Source organism: Neomonachus schauinslandi, chromosome 4 (genome assembly GCF_002201575.2).
Source record: "Neomonachus schauinslandi chromosome 4, ASM220157v2, whole genome shotgun sequence".
Classification (NCBI taxonomy): Eukaryota; Metazoa; Chordata; class Mammalia; order Carnivora; family Phocidae; genus Neomonachus; species Neomonachus schauinslandi.
In genome coordinates, this window is record NC_058406.1 from 134,953,461 (window position 1) to 134,962,769 (window position 9,309).

General features: G+C 39.9%; 1 protein-coding gene across 1 annotated transcript; it reads right to left on the reverse strand.

The window, feature by feature from the left end:
- Positions 1-1,163: 1,163 nt before the first annotated feature.
- On the reverse strand, positions 1,164-4,241 carry LOC110578840 (alpha-tubulin N-acetyltransferase 1-like). Its single transcript, XM_044914354.1, is given in 3 exon segments — positions 1,164-1,486; positions 1,489-2,303; positions 4,180-4,241. Coding segments are annotated over 3 exon segments (1,200 nt in total).
- Between the last annotated feature and the right edge of the window lie 5,068 nt (positions 4,242-9,309).

Below are 9,309 nucleotides of genomic sequence, written 5' to 3' on the forward strand. Positions count from 1 at the left end.
TTTTATTTATTTATTTGAGAGAGAAAGAGAGAGAGAGCGAGCGAGCACAGAGGGAGAGTGAGAGGGAGTACCAGACTCCCCAGTGAGCAGAGAGCCCCATATGCGGCTGATCCCAGGACCCTGAGATCACGACCCAAGCCGAAGGCAGACACTTAACCGACTGAGCCACCCAGGCGCCCCGTAATCCTCTCATTTAAAGATGAGAAAATTGAAGTCCACAGACATTGAGATTATTTTTTAAAAAACAGAAATGTCTATATTCACTTTCTGAAATTTATAGAGAATTGTTGACATTTTTCAGAAATAAGGCAAAAAATTTCAGTGGGTAGAGTAAGAACTTGCTTTAAAGGAGTTGAGAATTTAAATGAATTCTACAAAGATCTTTACAATTTTATACTTTTTCAATATTGTGTCATAGTGACACTAGTATTAGTGATTTTAAATGTGAGCAAGTGATGACAATGGCTAACTGCCCAGGTAGGTTAGATTCATTTTTGGAGCCAGTAAAGTAGAACAAAGATCTCCACGGAGCAATGGTTTTAGGGTGAACAGACATGACAGAATATAATTATATACAGAACATATCAGATCCAAAAGATAAGGTTGTAGAAAGGAAAAGTCTGCATTTGAGAAAAAAAAAAACCAACACAACCCAGTAGCATTTAATGCTTTGTTGTAGAACCCAGGTGGAAGGATGTGTGTGTGCGCACCCTTGCATCCAGCCACAGACTGGGGCAAACAGATTAGCATAAACTTTTGTTGTAGGCTCGGGGTCACATAGGCTAGTGTCATTCATAAATATCATAGGCAGCAGGAGTTATGGTGCCAGGGGGAGCAAGTCTGATGGTATACCAACGTGAGCTTCCCGGGAGCTGTAACTCTCCCAGCATTCTCCTGAACGCTGGGGTTTTCTAGATGCAGTATCAGCTCAGAGTAACTGCATTGATTCTGTTCTGTTCCTTGAAACATCTTTTTTTTTTTTTTCTCGTGATAAAAATAAATACTTTTATTACTCAGGTTAAAAATAAAATACAAGTGACTTGGCACTGATAAAGCCTGTTGAATTAATGAATGAATGCATGAATACATCCATTATGAGGGCGGGCTTTGGCTACCTCCTGTAGTGAGAATACTGACTTTGAAGGTGTGAGGGGGTGTTGCGGTCACCAAGGCCTGGTGCTGCGACGGTCCTGCAAGTTTTGAATGAACCTGGTGTTGAATATGTCCCCACCCATTGTCCAGGCCTGGGCTGGTAGGGCCTGGGCCTGGGGAGGAACTGTGTGCATGTGTTCCTCCCCAGACCCAGCCTGTGACAAGACCTGCTCCTCGCTGGCAGACCTATTCTCTGTTTCCTGTTCCCCCTGCTTCGATTCTTGGTTGCCTATATTGGGGGATGAGGAATTCAAATCCCCATGGCGGCTGTAGCAGCAGCTTTGGGCTACCAGCCCTGGGGGAGCCCCCCTGGTGCGCCGACATTGGGCTGGGTGCCCCCAGGGTCGGTAGCAAGCAAAAGGCGGGCAGTAGGGTGTGGGGGGCAGAAGCGCAGGGAACGCAGCAACTCCTGCTCTGGCACAGAGGGGCGGAGGGGACCCCGTTCTGGTGAGTTTCCCAGGCTGCTGGAGCGGGGGGGTGGATGGGCTGGAGGCGTAGCACGGCGAGGGGCCCTGTTTAGGGGCCACGGAGGCTCCACAGCTACCTTCAGAAATTCTCGGTCACTAGAAGAATATGGCTTAATGTCTCCCTCTGCTCTCTTGGGTGGCAGCTTTCTTGCTGGAGGATGCTGATGGGCAAGGAAGCCTTCGAAGATCACAAAGTTGTTGACCTGTGGAACTGTGGTCTCCAGGTTGTAATGTTTATTCAGGAACTTAAGCAGCTTCTGTGAGGGTCGGTCAATGGCCAGTTGGTGTGGTTCAACTCCCTCCTTCTGCAACATATAGTGGAAGAGTTCTCGCCCATGGCCATGGCGCTGAAGTGACTCATGGATGTAAAAGTCTAGAATGCAAAGTGCTTCTACCTCATCGTGAGCCTCACGATCATCCAGTACAAAGAGTTTCTTGTATCCAACTTTAAGGAAGCCGATAACGGCTCCTTTTCGAGCCGGTCGCGCTGAAGTGTCTTTGAGCACATACATAACATGGCGGTTACTCTGTATCCTTGATGCACTGGTGATGGGAGCAGGAAGATGCTCAGCCTTGGCAGAAGCCTTGCCCAGTTCATCTACAATGGTCATAATTTGCTGTTGCAGATCAACACTTACCTTGGAGATCCTCCTTGAAACATCTTGATTGCCTACACTGGTGACTCTTAACCATGGGGTGTTTAACAACAAAACCCAACATTGATGCTTGGGCCATACTCAGAGAGATTCTGATTTAATTAAAATGGGGGGAGCTTAGACAGTGATAATTTTTACAAACTCCTCAAGGGTTGAGACTCGCTGGCTTAGATGATGAGGAGCCCTTTTTGACTGGAGCTCTTCTGGGGGATAAGGGATCACTTTCCTATACCCAAGAGTCATCCACATCACTGCTTAATGGTGGTGCCATACCCCCTGGGAGGATGTAGGGCTCAGTTGGGATGGGGGCTAATGTGGCACCTGTATACTCTCATTGAGTTGACTCCCCTCAGGTGGGTGGTCAGAGTTCAACTGTGAAGACCCTTCTATGTCATCAGAGTTCTCATCATTAGAGACAAACATCCTCCAAAACCAGAGGAGAAAAATATTTTTAGGTCAGTTCTTAAAGGAAGACTTCTCAGGTCAAATTTCTATTCTGTGTCTGGCCTAGATGTAACCATTAGGAAATAGTTGTCAGATCAGGTCAAAGCAGTTTTGTACCGCCTAAAAAGAACTGAGTATTATTACATGCCAGCAAGTTACTGACTGAAACCAGCCTGTCTCCTCAGGGCACACAGCCTTATCCCACGGCTCCTTGTGGCTAAGCTTATACAGAAAACACTATTTCCATGTTAGAATGAGAACTGAGAAGGCAGATGATTTCTCTGAATTTGTTAGAATGAAGCAATGTCCTCACCCTTTTCACCCATAAGCAGGAAATGAGTTTCTTTTTTTATTTCCTTTGACAAGATGTGTTTCTTATCTTAACAATGCCATCAACTTTGGTATTATAAGCAATAACTCATATCAACCAATTATTTTTCCCTTTAATGCTTATGTTTATTTTCTTTTGTTTTTGCATTAAAAAATAAACTGCATGCTTCATCAAGAAAGCTTATATAACCAAGAAAGCAAAATGAAAAAGAAAGAGTAATCTTACTATTCAGATAATCACATTTACCATTTTGGCTTATTTATTTATTTTCTCAGATTTGCTGGTTTTTTTTGTATTTTAATTTCAAGGAAAACACATTCATTCTTGGAAGGGGAACTGGCAAGAATAAGGCAGGACCCAATCCTAATAGGGAACTAGAGTAATTAAAAGATTCTAAAAAGGGAAATTAATAAGGGATCAAGTCTCAAGTCTCAATTTTAAGAAGAAGCATAGTAATCAAACTTGGACCCCATGAGAGAGAGATCTGATGCTGAACCACTGAGTGTTAGCCTAGAGGCTAAGAAGTATTTAATTTCTGAGATTAGAATAGGTTCTGGAAACTGGGATCAGGAGGGGATTTATATGACTCCATCTCTGGGGAGGGGATGCTACAGAGGTCAGGGAACAAGCTGGGTCAAATAAGTATTTTCTTTTGTATTACATCACGGGCATTTCTTCCTTTGAAATATCTCTTACAACTATCCTTCTCTCTCACCTTAAGCAAATGCAACCTAGTTGTCTTCTCGGAAAATCTTCCTTCCTCCAGATGGCTTTACATACTGCTGCCAGGTGAGTCTCTCTAATCTCTGTTTAACATTTTCTTTCCCCTCCTTGGAAATAAAAACTGGCTCCAGTTGTCTAATGGGGTCAGTTCCAAACTTCTCTCCCTTGCTTTCACAGTTCTCTATAACTTAGCATGTACTTACTTATTCAGCTTTGTTTTTCATATTCTATTCTCATTCTAACTCTACAATGTACTAATTGTTCTCAAAGTGCATCATTCTCATTACCCTTATCCCTACCCTCATCTCCATTTTATCATCTTGTCTGGGAGATCCTACCTCCTTCTTCCTTCTATTTATTGCCAATCCTTCAAGGCCTGGATCTATTCACAACTCCTTTCCAGTACCTCCTCCAGTTATCCAAATTCATAATGATTTTATGTTTTCTGAGACCTACAACACCAATCATAATTTGCCATTACTTACTTACTACCTTGTACTAGTCACCCTTTCATTTTTGTTATCTGTCCCTCCTCAACCTGACTGCAAGCTCATTGGAAATGAAATCTATAGCTTGATCTTTTCTCATCATTTTTATAAATACATATATAAATCCTTAGCTTATTAGATAGGATATTGAGATTATATATAGAAAAATTTAATACTCAAACTCAATTACTATGAACTTTCCTAGGATTTTAAAAGAAATTATGCTTTTCTTTTTCCACTCACTGGAATAGTTTTCTTTTTTTTTAAAAACATATTCCATTCTTTTTTTTTAAGATTTTATTTATTTGTCAGAGAGAGAGAGCACAAGCAGGGGGAGCGGCAGGCAGAGGGAGAAGTAGGCTCCCCGCTGAGCAAGGAGCCTGATATGGGACTTGATCCCAGGACCCTGGGATCATGACCTGAGCCAAAGGCAGACACTTAACCGGCTAAGCCACCCAGGCGTCCCTGAAATAGTTTTCTTATTTATACAACATAATACAGCAAATGCAACATAACACATACATATTATACAACAAAATGCATCACTAATAAAACTTAGGAAAGACTAATTTATCGGTCTAATAATCAAACTTAAATATTTTATATCTTTTTCCATATTCATCAGTGGCATTGAAACAGACTTGCTCAAAATAATCCCAGTGTAGATGTGAGTTTATGATCCTCATGATGACTTTATGAACTCAGGATAAGAAGTCATATTTTTTATCGAAGATCATTTAGCTAATACCATTTTATCTATGTTTACTTTTCATAGTTATACTGGAATTTTATATTTATTTATTTTAAAAATATTTTATTTATTTATTTGACAGAGACAGAGAGAGAGCACAAGTAGGCAGAGCATCAGGCAGAGGGAGAGGGAGAAGTAGGCTCTCCGCTGAGCAGGGAGCCTGACGCGGGACTAGATCCCAGAACCCCGGGATCATGACCTGAGCTGAAGGCAGCTGCTTAACCAACTGAGCTACCCAGGTGCCCTTGGAATTTTATATTTAGAAAAAATAGGATCTTGAAGGACCCATATTTAAAGAAAATGTAAAATAGTAATGATTATAAAATTAAATGAATAATGAAATCACAAGCCCAGCCATAAGAAAATACTAGCACAGATAAGAACCATCATCCAGGTACCATTTCCTCCTGGAAGACAGAAATACACAATATTTATTTACTTGAATAGTGCTGTTCCAAAGTCAAATATTTATGGTTGTTTGCTGATTGTAAAATTAATAAATATTTATAGGAGAAAAAAATTAAGAAAATACTAAAGTATATGTTATGGGCTGAATTGTGCCCCCTCTCCCCACTCCCCAAATTCATATGTTGAAGTCCTAACCTAGTGCCTCAGGGTGATCGTATTTGGAGTTAAGGTCTTTAAAGAGATGATTAAGTTAAAATAAGGCCTTTAGGATAGGTCCTAATCCAATCTGACTGGTGTTTTTATAAGAGGAGATTTAGGAGATAACCCATAGACCTAGGGATTCTTGTGTGAAGACAGGGAGAAAGTGGTCACCTGCAAAGCAAAGAGAGAGGACGCAAAAGAAACCAAACCTGCTGACACTTTGATCTTGGACTTCTAGCCTTCAGAATTGTGAGAAATAAATTTCTGTTGTTTAAGGCACCCAATCTGTGGTATTTTGTTATGGCGGTGCTAGCAAACTAACATAGTATAAAAGTAGGAAAGTTAAATTTTCCTTGTAATCCCACCCTCAGAATAAAACAAAATACTTCTAAGAGTTTAATATGTCCTTTCAGTGCTCTTTAACATAAATAGGTTCATACTACACATCAAGTTATGTAACATTTATGATGGACATTTTCTCATGTAATATATGCAAATATACAACATCCTTTTTATATGCTCATAGTCTTGCATTGAATTTAACCAATCCCTACCAATAGACATTAGTTTGATTCATAATATTCCATGGTCTTTAATCCTTTTTAACCATTCAGTTTGCTTGTTTGTTTTGTCTCTGCATTAGTATAAACACCACACAAAGAAAATAGTTATTCTATTTTTTTCACTAAAATGCCATTCATTAAATTTATATTTAAAATTAAATTCAGATTTATGTATAAATTGATGTGTTGAAATTATTCATTTGAGAATTTTTTTCCTCCAAATTTTAACTTAAATTCCAGTTAGTTATTATACAGTGTAATAACAGTTTCAGGTGAATATATAGTTATCCTTATAACCATATCTGTATGCTCTTGACAAATTAAGAAGCATGATTTAAAAATTTTTCTCCTGGTTATCTATTCATTGGAAATAATCACAGAAATAAGCAAAATCTCAAAAGAAAAATCACTCATAAACTCAACATTCACAGATAGCCACTCATAACATAAGGATCTCTATCCTTTCAAATTGTTTATCTATATGATTTAAAAGGATAACTTGTATTTATGTATTTCTCAAGATCTAATGGTAAAAAATTCCTTTGTTCCCATTGTATCCAATGATGTGATTATGAACCATCATGGAAAAAATAAAAAACCTTTTGCCTTGGAATATACTCTGGAACTGAATGTCTTTGAAAATGTATGTGCAATTTGGAATGTTGCTTTGTCTGTTCCTTTAAAGCCCTTGGATTCCATCTGTTTTCCAGTAATGAAAACGTCTACAATCCTGGTGGGTGAGCCACATAAAGCATTGGTGAGGATGAGGTTTGGTCGAAGAGTAGAGGCAGCCAAGAGATGCATGAGCTCATCTGCAAACACCTTAGCAGAGAAGCTGGTTTACTGCCCTTCCACGTCCTCTGGGGAGGTGGGAGGTGGGAGGTGGGAGGTGGGAGGTGGGCTTTTCTATCCCAGCAAGGAAGAAAAAGGGCAATACCATGATTTCTAATCCTAAATCCCACCTTCCTCATTCCCTTGGAAAGATGGTTTGGGATGAACTCAAACTTTTATTGAAAGTACACACAGCACTTTGAAAGAGAATAAATGGTAACTTGTAATTTAAAGGAGGTGGCCTGATCCTAACTTACTTTCTATGTATGAAATTTCTCGTTTATCGAGAAGTTGCAGGGATGTCTGGGTGGCTCAGTTGGTTAAGCATCTGCCTTTGGCTCAGGTCATGATCCTGGGGTCCTGGGATCGATCCCTGCTTTGGGCTCCCTGCTCAGCGGGAAATCTGCTTCTCCCTCTCCCTCCGCCTGCCACTCCCCCTGCTTGCCCTCTCTCTCTCTCTGACAAATAAATAAAATCTTAAAAAAAAGAAGTTTCATTTTCTGTAAAGTAAGGAACATGGGCCAGGTGATTTACAAAGTTATTCCTGGCGGCAAGCCATAAAATTCTAAGACTCTAATCCTTACCTATTTGAATGTTACCGTCACAGAGTGCAAAGCAGGCTCTTGATAAACATTTGTTGAGTTACATTAAACAGGGACAGAAAAGATTGCAGTTGACTAATTATTTCGTAAAAAATTAAATTGAGACTCTGTATAGACTACTGAAAAAAGCAAATTCCACTGTGGCAGGATGTCTGGTAATTATTTTGCCTTTAATTAGTCCTAAGTTGATGATTTCCCAAAAGTTGACTGGTATTAGAATTAGAGCCTCAAATACAATCAGATTGAGGAAATAAATAGTAAGGTTCATTTTAACTTGGCACTGAGTTATGGCAAATCAGGGCAGAATTCACTGCCGATATTCAGGGAAAGACAGAAGGGCACCCAATGGAGAAACAGGAATGGCCCCATGTTTATAACTCGTCTCACACTTGCTTATCATCAAATTAGAACTAGTAGGAATTCTTCTCCCACACACTAACATCTTGTTCTGCATACTGCCCTTTGATGACTTCTTGTCCTTAAGACTATTCACTTAACTAGGCTTCCTCTCTAAATACATTGGAGGTGGTCCTGGGTAACCCAAACACACTATGGAATTTGTTTCAGGTCACCCACACCTAAACGTTAATGAAAGAGAAGTGAAGACACTGGCGCTGAATATCATGAGTGAACCCACTGGAGGCTTTAGCCACGTGAACAACCAGACTTGATTAAAATTTGAATATCCTCAGTGATATATTCACATACTCTTATATTGTGTCTTTAAAGAGTAAGTGTGTCAAAAGGAAAACTTAAGTAGTTATAGAATCTAAAAAACTGATGTCTCCAAACAACTCAATCATCTTGGGTTTTGTTTGTTTGTTTTTTTTTTAATTTAAATGAAACTGGAGGATTGTCTCAGTGCTTTACTTCCCCCTGCATTCCTGGTTGCAGCCTATCTAACTGAGTATCTCAAACACCCATAGGATGTATGACGTTAAGAACATCAATGCCAACCACTGTTACCAAGTCAACTCTGAGTTTAAGAGGCACTGCATCTGACCAAGCACTTACAGTTGTGAGGCAGCTCTGGTTCTTTAATCTTTCAAAAGATTTGTGATTATCTGTGAATATATGTGTGTATACACACAAATAAATATATGAGATTTGTACTGTTTGTCTTTGTTGTGAAGCGTTTCATTTTTTTTTTTTTTTAAAGATTATATTTATTTGTCAGAGAGAGAGCACAAGCCGGGGGGAGTGGCAGGCAAAGGGAAAAGCAGGCTTCCCGCTGAGCAAGGAGCCCGAAGCGGGACTCGATCCCAGGACCCTGAGATCATGACTTGAGCAGAAGGCAGCTGCTTAACCAACTGAGCCACCCAGGCATCCCAGTTGTCAAGCATTTCATAACAAACTAGTACAGTTATCACAAGAATGCCCATGACATTCCCTCATGGAAAAAAACCTATCACATTCTACCTATCACCATGGAATATTCTGTCTGCCTATGATAGACTATTTGAAAAACAGAATTGCAATTACACTCAAGTAGACCTTATCCACCAATGGGATATTGTCAGCCCAAGTAGTACAATGTGTACCTGTGTTACGTAGTCTGACGTCAGTCACCAAGGCAATTCCTGTAAATTATATTTACACTTAATTCTTAGAGAAGTCTATTTACTTGCTTCCCATTGTAACTCTTTAGGATTTCCAGACTGTGCCAAGTGGGTCATCTGAATTCACGTGCTG